The following is a 26,806-nucleotide window of genomic DNA, read 5'->3' on the forward strand; positions in this document are numbered from 1 at the left end:
ATCGTCCAAAATAATGTTTTATGATTTAAATTGGCAGAAAATACACACATAGTAATCATTATTATATTGGTAGCAGCATAAGATCCTTAAAGCATAGTGGAAACGTACATTAGTAGAAGATGTAAAGAGTATTTGGTGGTTGCACCCACTGGTAGAGTAATGTAACAGTGGTTCTATATTGTGAGAAGAAAAAGAAGAAAATGCTCTTAGTCGTTAGTTCTGATTAAGTTCAGGTTCATCATTAGCCTTTTAAAAGCATAGTCACTCTCAGACCAGACCAACTAGACTGTGACAAAAGAGATGGAGAGTGATTCCAGACACCAGCACATGTCTGAATCAAAAGAAATTAATTAGCAGAAGATCAGGAGCAAAGCAAACCACAAAAAAGAAGCATTCTGATGTGACAGTGAACTTGGCAAAGACTCAACAGTAAATACAACCAGAGTCAGATCTGATCAAACAGGACTCAGCAGCACATTAGTCACATTTGGAAAACATAAAGAAGAGAAGAAGAGAGGAGTTGGCACATGTTGTTCTTTATTGTCAAAGAGAACATGAAAGAAAAGATCTCACAGCTTCGACGGATAAAAATCTACTTTGTTTTTTGGAACATTCTGCAATGGAGAAGGAATCAGAATCACCTCTATTGGCAAAATGTGCAATTTTTTTTCAGGTTTAATCATGTTTCTCTCTAAAAACAGTAGGGTATAGTACACAGTAGCACATGCAACAGCATTTATTATTATTATTATTATTATGAAGAAGAAGAAGTAGAAGAAGAAATCATAATTTTTACAAAACGTAAAGTGACAACGTAAAAAATACATCACACAGTCAGCGATAAAAGTGATACATAAGTAAAGATACAATTCAAACAATAATATTATGCACATTGTAAACAGAATATATTAGCAGTAGTAGCAGTAGTACTAGAGGTGGTATTAGTGGTAGTGGAAGAAGTAGTTAGGTAGTTGTTGTTGTAAGACAAGAAGACGTCGAGCTTTTACTTTGAAGGCACGTGGTTCTCTTCCGGTGCCTTCTATGTTTTTCGTTGTGACTTGACAGTGCAGGAAGACGGTGTCCATGATGACAACTTTAAAATACCAACACTAACCTGGAGCCTGTTTACATGCGGGGCGGATTTTAAAAAGCTCCTCGCTCGGTGTCGGGTCGCGTTTCGTCCCCGACCCGAATGAGCTTCAGCCGGACTGCGACTAACTAGCCTGCTAGCATGAACCCGGGCCGCCGCTGCCTTTGTTTACATCCAGTGCTGGTGACGATGGGCCCGGAGAGGTGTGTTAGCTAGCCCGTCCACCAGAGCTGTTCCAGAGGCACGGGGACATCCTGCAGCGCGGGGGTCGACCATCCGAACCGCAGTCACCAGAGGGGTAAGGCTCCACTTTGAACCACTTTTTGTTCCAGGTTACATGAGCTGCTCCGGGTTTTGGCATTCATGGTATTTTATAACCGTTGACATCACTCATGGAGGGAAAGATAGGCGGGCCTACCTGTTTGATGTGCACCTAATCGATTTGTTGATTGATGACAAAGTGTTTAGATCAAAGCCCAACTGACGGTATTACTTTTTATTCTCTTTATTATTGTGTGTTATCAGATTTGAATTGTTATTTTTAACAAGTTTAAATATTTTTCTATATTTATATTATTTTTTAATATTTTGGTGTATTGTAATGTTTTATATAAATTGTATGTTTTGCACTGTTTTTACAATAATAACAAAATAAATTTGAGGGACAATTAATCAGAAACTGTCAAAAATTCTTGCAAAAAAATGAAAGACACTTATCAATATATTAATGTGTCGTTTTTCTGTCAAATTATTTATCAATTAATTTATTCGGACTCAAGATATAGATTTTATAGTTATGTTAGCACTATCGTAAGGTAAACATTCATAGGGATGTGTAAATTCTAAAAATTTAAATATTAATGTTGCAATAATGAATAAAACAACTCATTCAAATTGCATAAGGCAAGTTATTCAAGGCCATTCATTCAAATACATTATTGTCCAATCAAGAGTCTGAAACTCAATTATTTGTACTCCTATCATCAAAAAGTAAAGCAGCAAATTTAACTGACTCAACAAAACCAAAGTAGATTTTGTCCATCTACAAATCCTTGCAGCTCTAGGAAAGATGTTGCTGTCGGGGTGACATCTTTAAAAGGTAAAATGATCCGTGATTTATAGAATCTATCATTTAGTGGACAAATAATCTCCAGGGACCTAATCTCTCATAACCCATCTATAAGAAAGCATCATGAAATGGTACATCACAATAATGTTCATATTTGTGTTTTGCAGTGATGGAAGTGTCCTCACAGGATCCATCTCTCATGGCAATGGACCTGTCAAAGAGCTACAAGCCCCTGACCCGCAGCCGCACTGAAGCCATGGACCTGGCGAAGAAGCCGGAGTGGTACCACCGCCGGCCGCCGAGCTGCAGCGCAGACATCACCTCCTCATACAGATCCAGAGCTGCGTCCTCCTTCAATCCTCTCTCCACGCAGCCAGGAGCACCCGTCCACTGCATAGACATGGAGCAGGGAGCTGAGGCTTTAGGTAACTACATGAATTCCACCCTCGCTCCAGGACTCGATCTGTACCACGACAGAGTTCACGGCAACCTGTGGCATCCGGGTTTTTACGAGCCCAGCCAGAGCGGCGGCCCAGTTCCTGAAAGCAGTGGCGGGGAGGAGAGCGACAGCGGCTCTGATGTTATTTTCCTTATCTCCTCTGCGAAAGAGCCACTCTTATGCAGTCCCTTCATCCAAGATGGTGTGAGGCACATCGTGGAGCCTCTGTCGCCGGCTGTGTCCTCATTGGATGAAGAGAGAGGTTGCTATCACCTACCTCAGCCTTTGAGTTCGCCCAGTCCTGACAGCTCGTACTCAGAAGACTCCTCAGACAGCTCAGTCGACATTCCTGTTCATCACACCAGGCCCGTCGTCCTCCTGTCAGACCTCAGTGCCGTCTACGGCAACCCTGCGGAATCGCCTGTTGATATTACTAGTGAGGACAGCGATGTTATCGAAGTTACAGTCACTAATGACGAGAAAAGAAGCCGCAACTTTCCTTACACGAAAAACCTCTCTTGTAAGAAAAGCGCGATGAGACCAACTCCACCTCAGAGTGAGGAGGAAAAGACTCCTAAAGAAGTACGACGTAGCAACAGGATCAGAAAGTCTATGTCTGACTCGCCACAGTTCACTTATGGTGTGTCTCGGCACAGTTTAAGGAGACAGGCCAAAAACGACGCAGTGGGTATTTACAATGAAAATTGTTATTCAGATGATATGATGGAGTTCGCGGTGAGGTCGTCAAGCCCAGAGGCAGACGAGTCGGTGTCACAGCCAAATGTTTCCCAAAGACTGAGCAGTAATTCAGACGAGTCTGATGTTGAAGCTCGGACAGAGAGGAAATCACCTCCTAGGGCGCCGCAGCCTCGCCTTAAAGCTTCGTCAAAAAAATGCATTAAGCAAAAGAAGCCATCCCCCATTTCCAAAACAAAAACTTTAAGTAGAACAAAACCGAAACAAAAACTCAGAATCTCTCCACAGCAGGACCAAAAGAGCTCATCCTGCAGGAGCGTGTCAGGAAACAAAAAACCTGTCACCAGACGAAAGAGAAAAAGACAAACTCAGACTGGACCCTCTGCTCTGTTTTCTCCCAGAGAGCCAGAAATCATGCTTAAATATGCAAAAGTCAAAGGGGAGAAAAAGGACAAGAAATCGGACAGGTTTTGTCCCTTCGTTCACATGGCGCACAGGACGTGCACGGTGGTCAACTATCAAGAAGAGGAGGCGACTGTGCTGAGCAGCCGAGGGGGACAGCAGCGGACAGCCGCCATGTCTTTGTCTGGATTTGTTCCCAGCACTTCCTGTTTCCAGCTGGGTCGGGTCGGCTCCGAGAGCAGGTGTCAGGCCACGCTGTTATGCAGCCTGTGTGGTCAGACGGCCAACGCCATGGGGCTCGGGGACCTTCACGGCCCGTACCATTCCGCCACTTCGTCTCTGAATGGCCAGAGCTGCAGGACTGAGCAGAGAGAGGAAGACGACTCGCATGGACTCGCTAATAGCCATTCAGTAAATTCCTCAGACGGTGGTTGTGATGGTCACAACCGCTCTCCTGCCGTTAAATGTTCGCTCGACAGGGACCATGACTCGCTCCCAAAGTTGCCTCCTCATATGGACGAGTGCTGGATCCACGAGGACTGCGGCATCTGGTCCGCCAGCGTCTTCCTCGTCAGAGGAAAGCTCTACGGGTTAGAGGAGGCGGCCCGGCTCGCACAGGAAGCAGTGAGTTACACAAGCAAACTTTTGTTTGTTTTCATGGTCAATTTAGTCTGCAAGAAAATGGGGAACATCATAAAATATTGGCATTTAAGTTTCTGGAATCAGTAATATTGGCAATTTCTGCCCAAATATTTGTTTTAAGTAAGTAAATGTTACTGCCATCACCTTTTTTAAATGAAATAATCATAGTTACATTATTTACAGTGCTTAAGTACAAATGAAAAATATTATAATAATTTAAAGTTTGAATCTAGAGTCTTTATAAGGATTCAAAATAGTTTCACTGACCCAACACTGGAAAAATAAATCGTATAGAACAGACTGCTGTGTTTGTTTTATTTCTCACTTGGTCTTTTCTCTATCTCAGGTTTGTTCAACCTGCCAACAAACCGGTGCAATAATGGGCTGTTTCCAGAAAGGCTGTCCCAGAAACTATCACTACAGATGTGCCATTCAGTCAGGTACAGCATTCATTCCTTCAAACAAACTTTTATTCATACAAGGATAGGCCATTAAGAGCAAGTGATCTTTTCAGGGAAAGTCTGATGACAAAGTTTGTGTCAGAATTATTTTTGGGAACCGAAAAATCCAAAATGTCAAACTTCAGTTCTGCTCTGTTCTTAAATTCAACACACTTAACTGGTTATCCGACATGATGGCTTCCTCGCTGAACTGCTGCTGCTCATAATAATGTCAGGGTTTCTGTGAGGTCTTAAAATGTCTGAAATTCAATAATCTGAAACTGAAGCCGTTAAAAGTCCTGTGTATACTTAAATATTACAAATTGTTTAAAACATTTATACAGATGCATACAGATATTGACAGGAAGAGACCAACGTGAAACTGTTTTCTTAATAGATCTCGGTTTACTCTGCTTGTCTGTGAGAAAGACTAAAGGTTAATAGTCTTGTGTTAACACTCACACATAACTGATCTTTGTAAAAACCTGATGCATTCATATTTATGTTCCTGGATAAATGGGGCGTTGCTTCTTCTGCAGCAATGAGGTTAAAACACAGCGTTGCGTCATAATCTGCTGGTGGAACTTATCTTCTGTCTGCAGGAGTGTGTGTCGCACCTTGTTAAGCCCTAGGAGACTATTCACAAATAGAATTTCATGTCATTGTCTTCCTGGCTGAAAAAAACAGTCGATGCAATTCTCTGCATAAAATCTGCCTTGCCAAAAACTCCATCCCCCTCCCAGGTCTCTTTTCATTCTCTTTGTGGTCAAACACGGTTACCAGCTTATATTTTGGTCTGTCTTAACTCAACATTGAGAATTTCACACGTATATTTTTCTATTGCTTTTTATGTTGTTAAGTTTCTTTGCCCACCTGCATCAACTGAGGCTGTTAAAATATTTAAAGTGCTGAAAGCTTGAGTCACTTTTTTATGGGCGTAGGAAGGTCCAGCTCCAAAAGCCAAACATTTCACATTACTTTAATTTGTGTTTGTGTGTTTTCAGGCGAAATGAAGGCCGGCATGAACAAATTGAATTATTAAAGTGTCCTCCTTTGTGTTTTAGGCTGCGTCCTCAATGAAGAGAACTTTTCTTTGAGATGTACAGAGCACAAGGTAACTGGATCTTTAACCTTGTTAGTCAGAAACAGGCTTTTTATAAGTCTGTTTGTGTGAGGAGCTTCAAGGCCTCTGGGGGGGGGGGGCTTTTAGGCTGATGATTTTTGTTGCTTTGCCATCATCCACGCACATTAAGTTGTGTGTAAAAGACAACAGTAAGATGTATTAGCTGCTAGCAGCTAGAATTAAAATTAAAATTAACAAAGAAAGAAAAAGAACAATGACAAGTTTTTACAGAATAGATAACAAAAGGAGGAAATAAACACATATGATCTGAGGTTATTTTTCAGGGTCTTGATAATCATCTCATCTTAAAAGGGAAAACGGTAAATTCTTTATTTGTTCAAAACTAAACGGATTTAGTTAAAGGGGAAATTGTTTCAGGTTTGTTAAGTGACCAAAGTCTAGTTTTAGTTTGATTTCATGAAGAAGACCTGATGCTGCATTCATCTGATTAACATCAGAGCATGAAAATTATATTTGTTATTTTATTCATCTCCAGATGATGTGTTTGTGTCCAACAGAACAAAACGTTCACGAGTGTAACCAGACATCACAGGAGATGACGCCAGGAACGCTCGGGGCACTGGAGGTATGTGATAGCTCTCACTTAAACAAGTGGGGTTGTAGAAAGTCGTTTTCAGAGCTTCTGTCGTTGAATCGATCAGGTGTAAATACACAAGTAAACACGAAAGCATAACATTTTTACCAGCCACGCAGACAATGAGACCTCATCGTGGCAATTGTGCAATGCAATGCAGTACTTGTCTCTCACTCTTAAATCTGTGTACCTGTCACTGGGAATCTGAACTTTGTGGCGCTAACGTTACCGTTTTGGTTTGAATAAATTATGATTGTATAAGAAAACAATATATATATTTTCAGTTTCAGCTCTACATCTTCGTAGGTCATAGATGTATAAAGCATAAGAATCAAACTATTTTTTCATGTAGTTTTGTGTTGTTTCCTTCCTGAAGGATCCACAGATCTCCCCAGGGTGCGACGTGAGCTGCCTGACTGTCCCCTCTGCTGTTTTTTTAACACTAATTTAAGTGTTGAGTCCGAGCAGAAGGAAAAACCTTCTGGTAAGAGTCAACTCATCATGACAGACGGATCAAACCAGGGGCCACCTGAGTGTTTTCATGAGAAGTGTCTTTGTCTTGTTCTGTTCGTTCATAGGTCTTTAAATCAGGCAGTTTAACCAACTGGACTGAGCCTAGATCGTGTGTGTGTGTGCGTGTGTGGGAGTTAATGTGTGTGTGGGTGTGTGTGTATTTATTCTCGATGATCCACTCTTGGACTAACATGTCACAAATGATGTGTATTATTTGACCATAATAATGATATTAGAGTTTAAATTAACTTTATTAATTTGTCGTATAGAGTATAATATCTTTATATAAGGCCACTTCTTTGCTTTCTACAGTTTTTGTACAACTTTTCTATCGCTGTTAGTGCGCCAGTCATCACATAAACATAACATCATTGATAGTCATGGAGATGCATGCACAGTTGATGTTTGCTACAAGCACTTTAAAGTATGATTTTACTTTTTTTTACTTTTTATTTGTTGACTTTGCTCTTCCTTTTCTACTATAATTATTTAAATTAAACAGAAAGCTGAACTAAGCAAGATTTATATATAATAATTTTAGATTTCTGTCTAAACCACAAAGTAGGGCTGCAAAAGAAAACAGTCCAATCACTAACTGAGACCACAAACTGTTAATTCAACATTTCCAAGCTGATTTATTTTTGGTGTAAGGTTTCAGGTTCTCCTCAGCGAACAAGACGTGGAAACTTAAAACCAACAAACTGCCTGTTTTGTGGCAGAGCTGCTGAAGTTTTCTCTCATGTAATGTTTGAGAGTTTTAAGTTTCATGATGTAAAGTTAATTTCAACCAAATCCCCAAAAACACCTACATAAGTAATCTGATTCAGATTATGTTTCCTTTTATTGACAAAACTAAAGTCAAGCTCATTTTCTCTGATTAGCAATTATTGTAAATTTAATATTTAAATTGTTTTAGACTAAATTGAGAAAATGAAAACCGACGTTATTCACCTGTAATGTTTAAGCCATGTTGGTTTCATTGCAGATATCTTATCATCACCAGTCACAAATTACAACTTTAGCTTTCAGGTTCCCGTAATACACAGAAAGTGTAATATAGCTGTGGTCTTTATCCTGTATTTGATAACAATTTGTCATTTAGCTACTTTACGGTTATACTTAAGTACCAGTAGACGTACAGAAAACTGTCATAGAATTTATTGGATAGCGAAGAAACGTGACCAAAAATAAATCTGCTTGAAATATTATTTTCTATGATTCCTATGCAGCTTCGTGGATGCTTATAAAATTTACTGTGGCAAGTGCTATTCAGGCTAAAACAAACATGTGATTTTCTTTAGGTTGAATATGCTACACTGGATGATCCTCAGCAAATAAAACTATGGCTAACATGAACTGTATTTAAAGATGGACGACGTGATGCCGCCCAAAAATAATGATAGAGCGAGGGTGATAACGTTATGATTGACCGTTGGGACTGACTTGTGATTGGTCCAGTGCATGTGACTCCAAGGTACCATGACCACATCTTCATTCCCTGATAGCTACTCTGCAGGCTCTGTCTCCAAATGATGGCAGCCACCATATCTGGGATATATTGGCTTAATTTCTGTTTAGTGGGATGAAGTGGAGATGCATTGTCCATCTTTATTTAGAGTCTATGATGATGAATTACACAACCTGGTCATGTAAAACTGGAGTAAGTTGAAAAATATGGATTTGTGAAATGCGTGAATTGGCTCTTTAATATATTTCTAACCTTTTGTTGCCATGTGGATCGGAAGTCACAGAATGTAGCTTCAACTGTCCATCCTCTGTATGATCTGTTGTATCTCAGTTTTCATGAATCATGACTAGACAGACATGACAGATGATAAACAGACACTAACCGTTTCAAAAAAGAAAGATGTTAAGTAAATTGTTTTTTTCATGCCTGCACTTTATATTGTTTGAGGAGTTATTATTTAATAAAAGTCATTGAAATTGAGCTGTCTTTGTCTTGAACTACAATTTGAAATGCTAACAGTGTTTGCTTTTCAAAGCTTCATTTATCTTGTTTGTGCAGAAATTATTCTGGTACACCATGTTTTTTTCACTGCTAGGATGAGAGTTTGTGTGGGTTTTGGCAAATCATGAAACATTTGAAGGGATTTGTTTTCAAACTCGAGACATGTCTGTCACTAAACAAGGGGAAATACCTGCCATGTTTGGTAATAATATCCATATAGTTTCCATCTTTAAACTTGTGACAAAATATGACAATGTGTAATGCTTAAGTAAGCAGTACTGATTGAAATGGCTCCTCAAAGATACAGTCTCTTGAGGAGCAGGTTTCGAGCTGAGGATTTTCCGACCTACAGATCAAACAGACTGTGAGCTGAATCCTTTTAGTGGATTTCTACATCTAGATCTCTACTCTGCCTGTTTTTATGTCCACTTGAGGGAAATATTAGACTCTTAATCTGTATTATCCACCACCACATCTTAACCTCATTAACATGATATGGCTCCATTTTGAATCTGCACAAACCCTGAAGAGTAAAAAGGACAACCATCTATTGAGTTTTTCTCTGTGCACGCTTCAATTTAACATTTTGGCCACCTGGGGGCAGCATAATCCTGTAAACACAACATTGACAAATATTCAATTTTAATGTGTTCAATTGCACATTCAATAGTGTGGTTACAAAGTAACTATCATTCATTTGGAGTAAAGTTTGTTTCCACCATATGATTGTAAGTTAAGCAGTCCCTCCCTTTTTGCTCTGTTTATGTTAAACAGGGGGGGGGGGTAAAATTATTTGAGAAGGTTTTAACTTGGGGTCAGTTCAGATAAACACTAGGAATGTATCATGAATTTTGAATCCTTGAAACGTCATTAAATTATAAAAAACGAATCAATTAAAGCAGCCATTGGCTTAAAAAATAGATTTTCCCCATGTTTTTACAATCACCTAAAGGTGACGTAATGCTCCCTAAAGCTGTTTGCCGTTTGCAGCTGTGCGCTGCATCAGTTAGTGCCTGGATATTTTCAGACTTTCACACCGAGAGCTTCTTTTGAGTCACAACACCACATTATTGGAAATACATCGTAGTAATAATGTCTATCTCTGGAGACACTTTACAGTTTCTCTCTGTCATTCTCACTCAGCTTGTGAACCTTTAGCAGCACGAGGAAGATGTTTCTCACCTCTCACCTCGTCAAAATAGACTCGCTGTTCTCACATACGGAAATAACCTGGCAGCCAGAGATGGTGTGAGCATGGTGATGCTGTTGCCATGGCTTGAGACCAGGGAGAGTTGTTTCTCATCTGTTGTTAAAGCAGCATTATGCAATTTTCTTTAACTTAAAGCAGCAGCTTGATTAAAGTGAGTCTGATGTTTGAGTGTAAACATGTCAAAAAGAGCTAATCATTACATGTGGCTGCAGGGGGCGTTGTTCTTCAGTAACAGGTACATAGTGTTGCTTTAAAGAGATCTTTACTGAACTGTGTAGACTGTTGCAATGAGTTCAGACCAGGACTTTTCATATATACATATATCTATATAGATATAGATATAAATATATAGACATATATATCTAGTGTGAAAGTTCCTTTTGCATCCAGCTGTTAGTTTTCACACTGATGGTTTTATCTTCCCTGCACATTTGTATTTTCGGCCACTGGAGGGCGCTCTGTTGTGTTCCTCTCAGACTGGTTCCTCTCTGTTGATGTGTGAGGCAGCTCACTGCGCTTCAGTGACTGTTTGCATGTGAGTGCATGTGATGCATATTTATTATCACTGGATGATGTTGAAGTGGTTTGTCCTTCCTTTTAGAAGAAAGCTCTGTGTTTTTCCTGCTCAGTTCTTAGATCATGCAACATCTGTGTGTTGTCTTTTGTTTCATGTATTTTAATTACATTCAAATGTTGATTGAAAACTTGAAATCTGATTGTTAGAAATATTGTGGTGAAATAAACACAGTTACAGTGTTGATCTCTTCTGGTTATTGCTCCACACACGTCTCTTAAACGTGTGGTCTCTGTCGTGGTTCTGTTGACTCACGAGATGAAAACATCGGACTTTGACAGCAGGACGAGCTTCATCTGGAAAGAACTGAAAAGTGGAAACCTCTGCTTAAGGATCTCCAACCTGAAGCTGTCTGATGCTGGGAGATCCCAGTGCAAGAGGCTTTGGAAGAACGGCCCTCGAGACAGCACCACAGTGGAGCTGTTTGTGTGCATGTCCAGTCAAACCAATGTTTCTACAGTTAGAAAGGCTTTGCCCTGGTTCTATAGAGAACCTTAAACCTCCCTGTGCTAACATGTTGTAGAGAACGGCCTGAACGTTGTTCCTAGTTCCAGTTGATTCAGGACCCGATCCAATCCAGCTTGACTACGGCCCCGGCTACTTTACCGCTGGTCTGAGGGATATTCAGTCTGATCTGTCTTTGGCAAAGTCTGAACCTTCAGGCCTGAGCCCAATGCAGACCAGTCCATTCCAGCACATTAACACGAGAACCACCCAGTCACATTTAATGGGGCTTGATACCGACACACTTGATTCAGCCAGAACCTGGTCCATTCAGACTTGACCCTGATCCGACCACAGTAATGCAAGTCTGAATCTTTCCGATCCTCTCAGGCCTGATTCAGAACCTGTGGATTCCTTCAGGCTACAGTTGGATCTGATCCGACCTGAACAGTCCGGATTCTGAATCGTGTCCCTCTGTCAGATTTCTAACGACATGTGGCGTCTGAACTAAGCGGTGTTCCACATCTGTTGTGTTTCAGTTCAGTGGGATGACACAGTCAGAGCTCAACTCTACACATTGATATATGAATGAATAATAAAAGTACAATAAAGGAATTTGGCAGGAGCCGCCACTGCCATAAACATTTAGGCCATTCATTAAGCCAATTTTGTTCTTCCTAAATTAAATTGTATTTCATTGAAAAACATTTACTTGAATATAATAAAATACAAATGACAGGTTTAACTTTGACATATCTATCTATAAAACACGTTGAAGCCTTTCCGTGTGAAGCTTGTTCAAATGGTGTTGATATGTTTTCTGACAGACCTTTTACTTTTTACGAAACAGACACCACCAGAAATACTGTCTTTATTTCCACGACATCTACTGATGTGAATTTTTACTTATAGCTGCACATTTGAATGGCATATACGAAGCTCTCCTGGATGTAGTTTGTTGCTGTAGAAAGATACGATCAGGTGTTTGTGCATTGAGGGGGAAGTGGAGCTGAATTTCATTATCTTATTGAGACTCAGAGTCACCTCAACTTCTTAAAACTAGATTCTGCTGTGATTAAGAATGAGTCAGCATTTCATCATACGGTTAATTTTCCAGGTATTTCAAGGCTACTTATTCTGTGACTGCAAAGTGTTTATTTGATGTTTGTCCAACCACAGCAAGTGCCGTTGAAACTGAAATGTCTTCATCTATTTGCAGAGGTAACCAGCCACATGTATTCTGTTACATGCACTTAAATAACTTTTATTTGAGACTAAATTGTGATTGTTAGAGAACCGTTAGAAAGTGGAAATTATATTTTCTTTAAATTTATTATTTTTGCCTGACACCTGAAAAATACCAATTTTATACCTGATTCATTGATTTATTTGCCACAATATACTTTCAATGAACCTTTTACATGTTGAGATTCATCATTAGACCTTTTTTGTCTTATATATATTTTTCAATCAGAAGTTTGTGCTCTACTTAGTAAAATTCTTCTTCAAATGCTTTGATCTTTTTCTCCCATTTAATTTGTCTTTCATTTTCTCTGACGCACTTTGAAAGCCAATAAACCCAGGCCAAGGCTGACTGCCGATAACACAACCATCACAGAAAAGGGAAGCGTTGCACTGATCTGCTCTGTGGATAACGCGGCTGAGTGCTTGATACGTAGTATTTCTCCTCGGATACTTAACCATTGCTGACAATAATCCATCAATTCATTAACTTCAGTTATCCTTCAAAAATGTTTAAACTTATCAATGCTGCTAAAACCTTTATCCTGATGATGTTCTCCTCTACACTTGACATCTATTGCACTTCTGTCCGTCCTTGGAGAGAGATCCCTCACATGTGGCTCTCTCTGAGGTTTCTACGTATTTTTACCCTGTTAAAATGTTTTTTAGTAGTTTTTCCTTACTCTTGTTGAGGGGTAAGGACAGAGGATGTCACACCATGTCAAAGCCCTGTGAGACAAATTGTGATTTGTGAATATGGGCTATACAAATAAAATTCAACTGATTGATTGATTGATTGAAGACATATTTGAGGCAATACTACTTTTCCTTTTTACTGAATTAAATTTTCCTCATCATTGCTATTCCAGTTATTTCAGATATTATATTATAATTCTAAATGTCCAGTAACTATAAGGACAACAGTTCTGTCTCATGCAGGGACGTGTGTTGATTTCTATCTAGCAACATAAACGTATTAAAGTACAAGCAACCTCAGAGTTGGGGTGTGAGGTTCCTGTGAAGAAGGAAACTGACCCAGAAAGTGCACGAACACCTCCCTCTCTCATATTGATAAGAGATGTGTTCCACTGATTCTCTACCTGTCTTGAAGTGTGTTTGAGTGGCGTTGCTGGATGTGACCATGGGGAACTCTTTGCTCGGTGTGCTGTCATTATTCTGTGAGTACATCAGTAATTTTTATTCTACGAATGCAAAGTGTTTAGTAGATGTTTGTCCGCCCGCAGCAACAGCCGCTGAAACTGAAATGTTTTTATCTATTTGCAGAGGTAACCAGACGCATGTATTCTTTTACATGCACTTAAATAACTTTTATTTCAGACTAAATTGTGATTGTTGGAGAACCGTTAGAAAGTGGAATTTATATTTTCTTAAAATGTATTACTTGATGCCCGACACACATGAAAAAAGACACATTTTATACCTGATTCATTGATTTATTCGCCAAAGATAATTTGATTTAAGTATCAAACATTGTGATGTTCTAATGGGAATTATAGACTTTAAAGCTACAGGCTGGGAATATTGTCCCGATGATTATCAGAGAAACAATAATCTGATCCACATGAATTCAAATAAATGGATCAAACACAGTAGAATACTGATATTTTAACTTCTATTATTCATTGAGTTATTGATTCTCAAGCCATTTCATACTTTTGTACAATTTTTCAATGGGTAGTTTTAATACTACTGCTCATACTCGCTTCTACAATATAACAGTACTTACTAACAGACTTATTACTAGAGTCTGTACTGTGTTTGATTATTTACCAGGTTTAATAATTTCTGATGAGATACCAATGTTTCTTACAGTGCTGAATACACTCCTCTCCTGTGGACGCACTGAATGTGAGTCAACTCTTTTCTTTATTGCTCTCTATCTTTATTAATATGTATACTTCATTCCTTTTTTCTTAGTGTATGTTGTTACTAAGATTAGTGAGTATATGAATGGACTGCAAACTTATAGAACAAAACTCTGGTTGGTATTTCCTCTAACTATGTTCTGTTTGTGCGGGGGGGTAGATGCTGAGCTGAACTTTGAACCCAACTCAAACACTCTATATTCTGGGGAGCACGTTAATTTCGCGTGTCACATGAGAGAAACAAATGTCAGTGAATGGTATTATGAATTCAAGTGGAACGACAAACCACTGGTCCCCATCACTTCCACTAAAGTCCTCAGGATTTCAGAGCTAACGCCCGACAGGAACGGGGATTATCAGTGCATTGCTCACCATAACAGCTCTGAAGAGAACAAACGGAGCAACAAGGCCACTCTTTCTGTGTCAGGTGTCGATCTTGTGCACGGACAGAAAGTCAATCATTTATTCACTTATAAAAACATTGGAGGAGCAGAGAACAACTGATGCAGACTGTGTTTACTCAATAATATTTGATGAAAATGTAAATTTTATACTACATGTACTAACTTATAAAATAATCATGAATGATTTCTAATTAAATATATAGATATTATTAGTTGTTATTTTAATGGATGTATACAACTTACTGAACATAAAAAATAAAATAATTAATTGATCTCTAATTTACTATGAAAATATCGATTTTTGCTATATTAATGCATTTATACTACATATAGAGAATTATAAAATAATGATGAATTGATTCCTAATCAACATTGAAAATATATATATTTTAAATTTTCTTTAATAAATGTATAGCACTACAGATGTAAATATTAATAATGAATTGTCTCTTAATTAATGATGAAGATATCATTTTTTGCTAATTTAATAGAGTCTTCTACATATACTGAGTGTCACAAAGTATTAAGGAAGGATTCCTAATTCATGATGTAAATATTCTTTCCCAAGCAGCACACAGACCCAGAGCTACAGTGAGAGCATCCAGGAGGTCGATACCAGTGGCTGGCACTCTGACTCTGACCTGTTCTGTTGAGGAGTCTGCGGGTTGGAGCTACGACTGGTTCACACGTTCCCCAGACGGTGATGAAACCGCCATCGCAACACATCGTGAGCATAACTCTCTCAACATCTCACAGGGAGGCAGCTACTGGTGCAGGGGAAGAAGGACTCACTCAGATTTCTTCTCAGAGAAGAGTCACGTGCATCACATCGACAAAACCTGTGAGTAGCATGATTTCATGAATGGCTATGATGAAAACAGAACCAATCAGTAGCAATATTAACCAGTTCTCTCTGTTGGTTTTATATTTGTGTTTGAATGTTCAGTGTCTAACAGAAGCTTTGTCGTGCTGCAACACAACTGGACTCAGATATTCAGTGGTGAGACGATCTCTGTCGGGTGTGAGATCCAGGGAGGAGGAGACACCCAGTGGGAATATGAATGGAGGACAACAAGCTCCCACCAACCAGTCACTAGTCCAAACACAGCTCCCACACACAGTGAATACAGGCTGGGCACTGCCTCTGTTTTCCACAGTGGAAAGTACTGGTGTAAGGCCAGAGCGAACTTGTATTCCTCAACAGAGTGGAGTGATGCCTTCCAGCTTAGAGTAACACGTACGTCCAATCCTCTTTCATAACCTCCACCTAGGACGTTACGTCTTCACCTCTTTCTATTTGTTTTTCTTGGCAGAATTACTTAAAAACTACTTAACCGATTTCCGCCCAATCCCCAGATAGCATCTGGGTGTTGACCTAAACTGGTCCACATGTAAAACAGCTAATGTGGCCCAAATACCTTAAAACAAATCTGGGTCTTTTTGGCACACATCAGGTGCTGTAGGCAAAGTGTGATCTGGATGTGGACCTCAAGTGGTCCATGAATGGTGAACATGGCTCAAACAGCACATAACACATCGGACTTTTGGCCCTTTTGGTTGACAAATGGTATTGATACGGCTTATCTGTGGCCCGGCTCTGGCAAACAGCAGTGGACTGCCTAAGTGCCATCACTCCATGAGGTGTGTGGGCTTGATGCCAGTGGGACAGTGTGGGCCACATCCAGGCCAAAAGCATTTAGCTATTAGGGGTTATTGAACCTTTTACATGTTGAGTCATCATTGGACCTTTTTTGTCTAATATATTTTACAATCAGAACTTTGTCCTCTACTGAGTGAAATTCTGCTTCATACGCTTAAACTTTTTTCTCCATTTAATTTGTCTTTCCTTTTCTCTCACGCACTTTGAAAGCCAATAAACCCAGGCCCAGGCTGACTGCCCATAACACAACCATCACAGGAAAGGGAAGCGTAGCACTGACCTGCTCTGTGGATAACGCGGCTGAGTGGAGATACGACTGGTTCAAAAGAACCTCAGCCTCCTCTGCAGCTCAGATCCTAAGATATAATGAAACAGATGATGAAATCAGCATCTCAGAGGAAGGCATCTACAACTGCAGAGGACGGAGAGGAGACAATACTTACCTCACAGAGGACAGCAACCTAGTCACAGTAGAGAACAGAGGTAAGAGTCGGTTTAGAAATCCAAAGACTAGTTACCTCCGCTGTGGAGGTTATATTTTTTCCCTGTACGTTTCTTACTTTATTTGTTAGATTGTGTGATTCTTTCTTGATTCTTTTCCCTGATGAAAAGATGAGAGGACTGGTATCTGTAAAGTTTGGTGGCTGTATGAGCTTACTGAGTGCTTTCTACTTTCTTCTGTTCTCTGTTTCTATTTGTGATCAGTTTCCCACAAGGTGTCTGTGGCCCTGCAACCTGACTGGTCTCTGGTCTTCAGAGGTGAGACGATCACTGTCCGGTGTGAGGTCCCTGCAGATGTACTGACTGAGTGGGAGTATGAATGGACCATACCCAACTCCAATACGGTTCCAACACACAATGAATACAGGATTGTCAATGCGTTCTCGTCCGACAGTGGAAGCTACAGGTGTTTGGCTAAAGACAAGAAGAACTTGAATTCCACAACCGAGTGGAGCGATGACATCACACTAACAGTTTCTGGTGAGAAAGACTGAGTTTTGAGAAACTGGCAAATGTCTCCTTCAATTTATGTTCATATGCGCTGATAAGAAATGTATACAACAAAAAAGTAACGAGGGATGCATCGATTCAAAAGCTGAACATCTTAGCGATATTTATCTCGTTGTTGCGATCAGCCTTCTGGCGAGTAAGATAACGTTCACCGATGTTTAGATGTTATTCTTATCTGGTAGGAAACAAGCAAAACAATTGCTGTTCAGAATCCAGAAGCCAAAATATCCTGGATGCAAACGGTCTGGGACCAAGGTCCTGCTGATACACGACCAATCGTGAGTCAGCTGTCACTCAAGATGTTTCACACTGTTTTTATAACGTCAAAAGTAATTCAGTTCAACCCAAAACTTGAACATACAGTACATCAGAGGTACAAGAACTTCCTTTCTTCCTGAGATAACTTGACCTATACTGCAGCCAGCCACCAGGGGGCGAATTCACTGTTGTGGAGCTGTGATGTCGTCCATCTTTATATACGTCTATTCTCAGCACCTTTAGACCAGATGTATATGGGCCCCTTCAGGCAGTGATGCGGCTCCTCTAGCTTTCCTGTGGACAGAATGTATCCGAGCCTAAACTTGTCCACTTGTTAAAGAGCTAATGTGGCCCAACTATCCCAAAACAAACCTCGGTCTTTATGGTAAACATGCGGTGCTCTCTGCAAAGTGTGATCTGGATGTGAACCTAAAGTGGTCCATGTGGTGAATGTGGCCCATATAGATCAAAACGAATCTTGGCCACGTTGGGCACCTTTGGTTAATGTACGGTACGGCTGTGGCTAACTTGTGGCTCTGATATGGGAAACAGGTGGTATAATCTGGGACAAAACATTTTGCTTTTCTCTGCATTTTTGCTTTTACTGCTGTTTTGGTTTGTACGACTGCAGAAGACCAAAGGAGATACATGTTCTAGTCATTTCATTCAACTCACATGAAATGGACTAACTGCCAAAGTGTTTTTAACATTAACAGAAAGACCAGCAGCTAACCTGAGCGCCGACCACACAGCCTTTCCAGTAGGGGGCAGTGTGCTCCTGACCTGCTCCGTGGGCCCAGCATCACCTGGCTGGAATTATTATTGGTACAGAGGTGAGAAAACCTTGGAGCCCCTGAAGGATGAGGATTTCAAGTCAAATGGACAAAGTGCTAGTGCCTCACGTGAAGGACTGTACTGGTGCAGAGGAGGAAGAGGAGATCCAGTTTACTACACCCAGTACAGTAACTCAGTCAGGATTCATGCAATTGGTGAGTGTGGAGAAAATCCATTCTGTGTCCATTTCTGTTTGTTGAGATTACGTGAAGGTGGATGCTGATACAAGCTGTTATTCTATCTTTACTGGTGAATGTGAATAGTCCACAACAGAGCTGCTGTGACTCTTCAACCCAACTGGCCGAACAGATACATAGGAGAAACCGTCACACTGAGGTGTGAGATTCAGGGAGGAGACTCTGAGTGGGAGTATGAATGGACAGCAACCAGCTCACATGCACCTCCCAACACAAAGGAATTCAGGATCAGTCTGGGGTCACATCTGAGCTACAGCTACTGGTGTCAGGGCCGACTGAAAGGTGCATGGCAGAACTCAACAGGATGGAGTGTTCCCCTCACGTTGGACCTGTCTAACGGTGAGTCAAGTCATTTTTAGACTTAAAATAAAGGTGTTTAAGTTTATATATTACAATGTTTATATGTGTTCAATGCTCATGTACAAATGAGAAGCCAAGATATGCCGGATACCAGCCATCTGGGACTTTTCAGGTCATTTAGAGCCAGAGTCTGTGAAATCATGAAAGAGGTGTGGAGCTGGGGCATTGAGGTCCTGCCGATACGTGTGCTCGACCAATCGCGAGTCAGAGTTAGCTGCATCAAATAACTAATTAAAACCAAACTGATCAGAAACATGAACACGTGAACAAACTGAAATGAAAGAAACCATGCTTGACATGTACTGCAGGCAGCCACCAGGGGGCGATTGTTATAATTTGGCTTCGCTTTTGGGGGCAATCATGTCGATGGCAGAATGTGAAGCATCCAGGAATTGCATTGGTTCCAAAATCTCTAGACAAACATGAAGACATGTTTTTGTTCCGTTTCAGCGGCTGCACCACGACCTGTCGTCACTGTGTCTCCGTCATGGCTGACTCCTGGAGCCTCAGTTACTCTCACCTGTGGGGGGGTTCCACATCCGACTGCAGGATGGAGGTTTTACTGGTACAGATACAGAGCTGACCCAACTTGTTCGTATCCAGTCTGCAGACCTCAACATAAATTTCAAATTCAGGATAGACCGGTTACAATAGATAGGGTTTATCCTCCACGCAGTACGATATTAAGGGACATTCCTCAGTACAGTTATGAGCTGCTCCCAGGAAGCAACGGAGGGACTGAACAAAACTACTCCGTCATCCAAGGCCTGACGGAGTCAGCAGGTTATGCATGTCGAGCTGGAAGAGGAGACCCCGTGTTTTACACTGAGTACAGTGATACAAAGTGGGTCTGGCATGGAGGTGAGTTTGTTTCTTTCTCTTGAAGCAGATGTTATCGCTTCATTCGGTCAGTTACTTGGGGAACATTACTTTGGCTGGTACTTCCAGGTGATTCACTTTTAGAGGTGATGGGTCAAAGGTCAAGACAAATACAGGGTTAGAGGGACAATCTAAAGCTTATATTGATCATAGAATTATTCCCCAAAATCTAATGTCACATGAAATTATTTTTTGTGTGCATCCCATAGGTCTGACCTGAAGTTGATATTATTCATGATCATATGCTCGGACTGACATCATCATGATGTCACTGTGATGTCAACAAACGATGTCTTCCTTCTGACGTTTCCCCTGTAAAGCCTAAAATGACACCTTTAGTCTGGAAACATTCAGATGTATTCTCGTAATATTATGACCTTATTCCCCAAAACAAGATGTGACTGAGATGGAGTGTCTGCTGATGGCTTCACGTTTTTAAAACTTGACAAATTTAAACCATTAGTTGCTGTTTCACACTTCATGTCACGTTTTTCAGATTCCAATTCGTCAGTGTCTCTCACAGTGAGGCCGGACACAGTGCAGCACTTCAGACATGACAAGATCCATCTGACCTGCGAGGGAAACTCTGATAAGTGGATATTGTGGCTGTTTACTGTAGACAGATTGTTAGAGTGCAAATCTCAGGACACAATCCCAAGCTCCACATGGTCCTTGGGAGATCTTTCTTCTGGAGTTGTCTGGTGTGGATCTGGATCAGAGCTCAGCAACGCAGTCAACATCACTACAGGTTGTAGATTTTCATTGAATCTATTCACACTGTGCATGTTACCAACATCCCATAATGTGATTTTAAGGTAGAGTCACTGAAATTTGGGAGCACTGCCTCCCTTCACTTCTCCTTCAGGAACTGCACACCCCCCACATTACCGAGGTGCATCACATCAAACATGATCTCTGGATGAAATTCACCCTCTTTATTTACACAAACCACACATTCAACGACCAGAATCAGCTGCGAGAGTGTGTCCGTCTGCCGTTAAACAAGCAGACATCACATAAATGTGTTGACGCCACAGCCCACAGCGCCACCCAGAGGCTGTTTCCCTCTCTTTACTCAAGAGGGAGGTCTTTTGGTTTGAGAGCAGGACTTATTGATGTCACATTCAGATTGTGATGCTCTCACTCAAACCCTGCACTGACACTCAACTCTACCCTGCTTGAGCTCAGATGTCCTGCTCTTGAAGCCAGGGCTGTGTATTGAAACCAGATGTTTTTCCAGCGCACACACAACGTACAGCTCATGGACGTGAGGAGCAGAATTTTACAAAAAGTCCATTGAATGACTTTGGCTCCACTTTAACATCTAATATTTAGACTTATGCTGTTTATATACGAGCTGAATTATCAGGTTGTTCACATTGTTGATGGTTTTTTAACTGTTTACAGATTCAGATATTGTTATCCTGGAGAGCCCTGTCCATCCTGTGACTGGGGGACAGTCCGTTACTCTTGGCTGCACATGGTTTAGAAGAAGCCTCGATTTCAGCTTCTCTTTCTACAAAAATGGTGAACTCCTCCAAAGAGATGTCAGTTCGAAACTGGAAATCTCCGCTGTGTCAAAGTCAGATGAAGGTTTCTACAAGTGTGAACATTCAGGAGTCCTCTCACCGGAGAGTTGGATGTCAGTAAAATGTGAGTGTTATCAATATGAGGTAGAAAAGGAGTCTCCAGGTTGAGAAGTAGATTCAAAACTTTTCTACTCAGTACTTTCACCAAGACGGCTTCTAAACACCAGGTCCACTTGGTCAATTCACCTATATAACTTTTCCACATATTTTCCACATGTACAAAGTATTTCTACAACTACAAACCTTTTTTGCACATATTAAAATATTTCTTCAAGTACATGACTTATTCACAAAGTTGTTTTTTTTTCACGTCAAAATGTCTGCGGAAGTGATGGTTCTATATTTTTCCACGTCATGGATCTGCCTTTGCTCCTCACTGCTCCTCATCTGATTGTTAATCCTGCAGCACCTCCCTCTGTGTCTCCTGTGCCACTGGCTATGGGCTGGTTGGTGGCATCACACTGATTCTCTTCCTCTCGCTGCTGTTGTTGTGTTGGTGCAGGAATTCAAAGAGTGAGAGCTGCTCTTGTTCATTTCATTTAAATCAAACTTATTCCAAACTTTTTTGGTTTGAGAGCAGGACTTATTGATGTCACATTCAGATTTTGTGATACTCTCACTCAAAACCCTGCACTCACACTCAACTCTACCCTGCTTGAGCTCAGATGCCCTGCTCTTGAAACCAGGGCTGTGTATTGAAACCAGATGTTTTTCCAGCGCACACAACATACAGCTCATGGACGTGAGGAGCAGAATTTGACAAAAAGTTTACTGAATGACTTTGGCTCCACTTTAACATCTTATATTTAGACCTATGCTGTTTATATACGAGCTGAATTATCAGGTTGTTCACATTGTTGATGGTTTTTGAACTGTTTACAGATTCAGATATTGTTATCCTGGAGAGCCCTGTCCATCCTGTGACTGGGGGACAGTCCGTTACTCTTGGCTGCACATGGTTTAGAAGAAGCCTCGATTTCAGCTTCTCTTTCTACAAAAATGGTGAACTCCTCCAAAGAGATGTCAGTTCGAAACTGGAAATCTCCGCTGTGTCAAAGTCAGATGAAGGTTTCTACAAGTGTGAACATTCAGGAGTCCTCTCACCGGAGAGTTGGATGTCAGTAAAATGTGAGTGTTATCAATATGAGGTAGAAAAGGAGTCTCCAGGTTGAGAAGTAGATTCAAAACTTTTCTACTCAGTACTTTCACCAAGACGGCTTCTAAACACCAGGTCCACTTGGTCAATTCACCTATATAACTTTTCCACATATTTTCCACATGTACAAAGTATTTCTACAACTACAAACCTTTTTTGCACATATTAAAATATTTCTTCAAGTACATGACTTATTCACAAAGTTGTTTTTTTTTCACGTCAAAATGTCTGCGGAAGTGATGGTTCTATATTTTTCCACGTCATGGATCTGCCTTTGCTCCTCACTGCTCCTCATCTGATTGTTAATCCTGCAGCACCTCCCTCTGTGTCTCCTGTGCCACTGGCTATGGGCTGGTTGGTGGCATCACACTGATTCTCTTCCTCTCGCTGCTGTTGTTGTGTTGGTGCAGGAATTCAAAGAGTGAGAGCTGCTCTTGTTCATTTCATTTAAATCAAACTTATTCCAAACTTTTTTGGTTTGAGAGCAGGACTTATTGATGTCACATTCAGATTTTGTGATACTCTCACTCAAAACCCTGCACTCACACTCAACTCTACCCTGCTTGAGCTCAGATGCCCTGCTCTTGAAACCAGGGCTGTGTATTGAAACCAGATGTTTTTCCAGCGCACACAACATACAGCTCATGGACGTGAGGAGCAGAATTTGACAAAAAGTTTACTGAATGACTTTGGCTCCACTTTAACATCTTATATTTAGACCTATGCTGTTTATATACGAGCTGAATTATCAGGTTGTTCACATTGTTGATGGTTTTTGAACTGTTTACAGATTCAGATATTGTTATCCTGGAGAGCCCTGTCCATCCTGTGACTGAGGGACAGTCCGTTACTCTCGGCTGCTCATGGTTCGGAAGAAACCTCAATTCCAGCTTCTCGTTCTACAAAAATGGTGAACTCCTCCAAAGTGATGTCAGAGGGAAACTGGAAATCTCAGCTGTGTCAATATCAGATGAAGGTTTCTACAAGTGTGAACATTCAGGAGTCTTCTCACCGGAGAGTTGGATGTCAGTAAAATGTGAGTGTGATCAATATGAGGAAGAAAAGGAGTCTCCAGGTTGAGAAGTAGATTAAAACTTTTCTACTCAGTATTTTCACTGAGACGGCTTCTGAACACCAGATCCACTTGGTCAATACACTTAAAAAACTTTTCCACATATTTTTCCACATATACAAAGTATTTCTACAACTACAAACCTTTTTTGCACAAATATTTCTTCAAGCACAAAACTTATCCACAAAGCTGTTGTTTTTCACGTCAATATGTCTGCTGAAGTGTTGGTTCTATATTTTTCCACCTAATGGATCTGCCTTTGCTCCTCACTGCGCCTCGTCTGATCCACTTATTCCTGCAGCACCTCCCTGTCCGTCTCCTGTGCCGCTGGTTGTTGGGCTGGTTGGTGGCATCACACTGATTCTCTTCCTCTCGCTGCTGCTGTTGTGTTGGTGCAGGAATTCAAAGAGTGAGAGCTGCTCTTGTTCATTTCATTTAAATCAAACTTATTCCATACTATTGTCCAGATATTCATGGAGCAGAGGTCTTGTAACGTGATCATTATTGTCTTTTTCACAGATCTGTATTGTGACAGGTTGGTTCCACTCTCTCTTGTTTCATCTTTAACAAAACAGCAATACTTTACTTTTTGTTTTTCATTCACTTCCTATTATTTGATTGTTTCAGGCACAGCCAGTCTCAGAGAACCAATCAGAGCTCAGACCCAACTGTTCACCACGATGAAATCCAGCTGCAAGTGTACTCGTCTCTTCTCCACGGTCAGCCTTCCTTCTCCTACCGAATGCCTTCAAAGCTATTTCGATGTTGTTGCTTTTCAGAAGAACCTAGTGACAAAGTTTCCAATTACATTTCATGTTGATTTGATTTTTTATTGACTCGTAGGTGACGAGTGCATCTATGAATCAATCAGAGGAGACACGGTATAAAATGTGCCTCCCGCAGAGAAGTTCTAAATCTAAAACTTTCTGATTTCAGGTGGACGGGCAGATGAGTACAGAAATGTCCAACGCGATGTCATGACATCAATACACACGCGTGGTTTTCCAATATCTCATTTTAGTCACATGGTCCAGAGACAGACATTTGGACTTTTCAGTTGAGTCTGAAGCAGAGTTACAGGTGGAAAGGTGCCTCAGACTCGGCTCCAGACCAATGCACCAGAATGTAGTCAGACCCAGATCAAACTGAACCAGGGATCGGTTTTGCTCCGCCCATATAATATTTGAACAACAAGGACGTTCATTTGCATTGGAACACGTGTGGAGTACCTGAAGCTGGTGATGCTGGTTGTGATAGAGATATTAGAGTGGCAACGAAATCAACTAAATGAATAAAACAGTGGTTCTCAACCTTCTCAAGTTGTTTTCTGTTTGGTCTTTACAGGAACCCGAGGTGATCCAGAGGAGACGTCTGACTACGTTAATGAAAATCCACATTCAGCTTCAGGTACAAATATTAACAACTGGCTGTTAATCTACTGGCTAATCTCCATTTGAAATAAACCTCAACTGAAACTCCATCATATCATTATTAAATAGTTATTGTACGATAAGTATGCAGTTCAATTGGTGTCTCAAATTTCAAATCCTTTCTGTAAAACTATGAACGGCCTTGATCATGTTGTAGGGTTGAAGCATCAAGTGTGTACTTTAGAAATTTGCCGTTATTGTCGCTTTGTTTCAGGATCAAGATGAATGGTGCATCCTCCAGAAAAACAGAACATGAAAATCAACATTCATCCTAAACACCTTCACATATTAGACTCACCAGTTTTGTAACAGCTCATTGAAAAGAACGACATGATCTGGTTGGAATTTCAGTATAAATTAAAAAATAAATGCTGTGATATTTGCTTTTGTGTTTATGTTCAATATTTCAATTGGCTGATATGGGCCTTTTAGGATATATACTAATATGAAAAGCTTCATTTTACAGGATAAACAATGTGCATTATGATTATATTTTACATTGAACATTTTTTTGTCTTAATTCAAGTTCTATATATTCTCATATTTGTGTTTTCTTTCAATTTATCTTTATTTCTTTGAAAAAAATTGTTATACTTAAACTTTATTGCCAATTTTATACACAAGTGATGTTTTTTTACTCCTTGATAACGGTATCGGCATTGGCCCTGTAATGGAAAAATTAACTAACTATGTGTGAAACCTATGTTGTAGTTGGCAAGTAAATTTTTGCAGACCTGTCTAAATACTTTATGGCCTGGACTGTTTTATGGTCTGAACTGTGTATGACCTGAAAACTGTGCATAAGTGAATCATTTGTCATTGTTCAGATCCCTCTCCCATCCTGAGCTTACAGAACCAGTTTGGATTGGTTCAGAGAGACAGCCCTAGTCCTCCTATATAAGATCATTGTATTTGACTGTCCTGCATCTTCACTCTGAGATCCTTGTGGTTTCTCTGTGTTGATCCTTTCTGCAGAAAGCCCCTTACTAAATGCACAAGGACAAATATTGTGTTCCAGCCTCTTGTATTTCCAGATTTCCATCACAGCCCCTAAAAAAAGCTTATTCTGTATATTTTTGCCAGAGTCATGCAACAAAAGTTTGAATGCAACCTGTGATGTTTTCCATTCATACGTAAATATATGTCTCAGCTATTATTCACCAATGACTCAATGAAGGACGATGTCAAGAAAGACATCGTCTGGCTGTGTGTTATGTTCCATATACAGTCTGTGGTTAGGTGTGATTATTTCCATGGCTCGTCATTCTCTGTTTGATGAATACACTGCAGACAGTTTAGCTTTTTGTTTTGAAATGTGATGAACTGTAACAGATTATAATTCAAATACATAATTGAATGTGTTCTTTCTTTTATCTTTATTAAACTGTAAAATCGCAGCTGGACCCTGTCGATATGTCCTGTTTTATTTTGAAATCCCTCACCTTATGTGTCGTCTGTTTGACTTCCTGTCCAGCTGATGGATTTTTCCTCCACATGACGTCTCTGTTCTGACCGATGACTCCGGCTTTCAAGTGAAGACAAGAAGGTTTGTGTTTTATTGTGGCAGGAAACTCTTCTGTTGTACATTTAAACCTTTGTCTCAGTGGGAATACTTTTCTCCC

At 40.4% G+C, this 26,806-nt stretch overlaps 2 protein-coding genes across 2 annotated transcripts; both read left to right on the forward strand.

Annotated features, from left to right (window-relative positions):
* The first annotated feature begins 1,091 nt into the window (after positions 1-1,091).
* si:ch211-165g14.1 (transcription factor 20) lies at positions 1,092-8,957 on the forward strand. Its single transcript, XM_061090066.1, has 6 exons — positions 1,092-1,388; positions 2,327-4,320; positions 4,685-4,778; positions 5,843-5,892; positions 6,420-6,487; positions 6,873-8,957. The coding sequence occupies exons 2-5, from the start codon at positions 2,329-2,331 to the stop codon at positions 6,459-6,461; spliced, it is 2,178 nt and encodes a 725-aa protein (XP_060946049.1). The 5' UTR covers positions 1,092-1,388; positions 2,327-2,328; the 3' UTR covers positions 6,462-6,487; positions 6,873-8,957.
* A 2,063-nt stretch (positions 8,958-11,020) lies between these two features.
* On the forward strand, positions 11,021-26,581 carry LOC133022907 (uncharacterized). Its single transcript, XM_061089812.1, has 17 exons — positions 11,021-11,201; positions 15,310-15,579; positions 15,685-15,975; positions 16,609-16,881; positions 17,104-17,379; positions 18,384-18,656; positions 18,765-19,037; positions 19,509-19,919; positions 20,434-20,685; positions 21,345-21,590; positions 22,409-22,654; positions 23,473-23,718; positions 24,056-24,163; positions 24,274-24,289; positions 24,382-24,473; positions 25,099-25,161; positions 25,399-26,581. The coding sequence occupies exons 1-17, from the start codon at positions 11,021-11,023 to the stop codon at positions 25,407-25,409; spliced, it is 3,528 nt and encodes a 1,175-aa protein (XP_060945795.1). The 3' UTR covers positions 25,410-26,581.
* The last annotated feature ends 225 nt before the right edge of the window (positions 26,582-26,806 follow it).

The sequence above is a fragment of the Limanda limanda genome, chromosome 17 (genome assembly GCF_963576545.1).
Source record: "Limanda limanda chromosome 17, fLimLim1.1, whole genome shotgun sequence".
NCBI lineage: Eukaryota > Metazoa > Chordata > Actinopteri > Pleuronectiformes > Pleuronectidae > Limanda > Limanda limanda.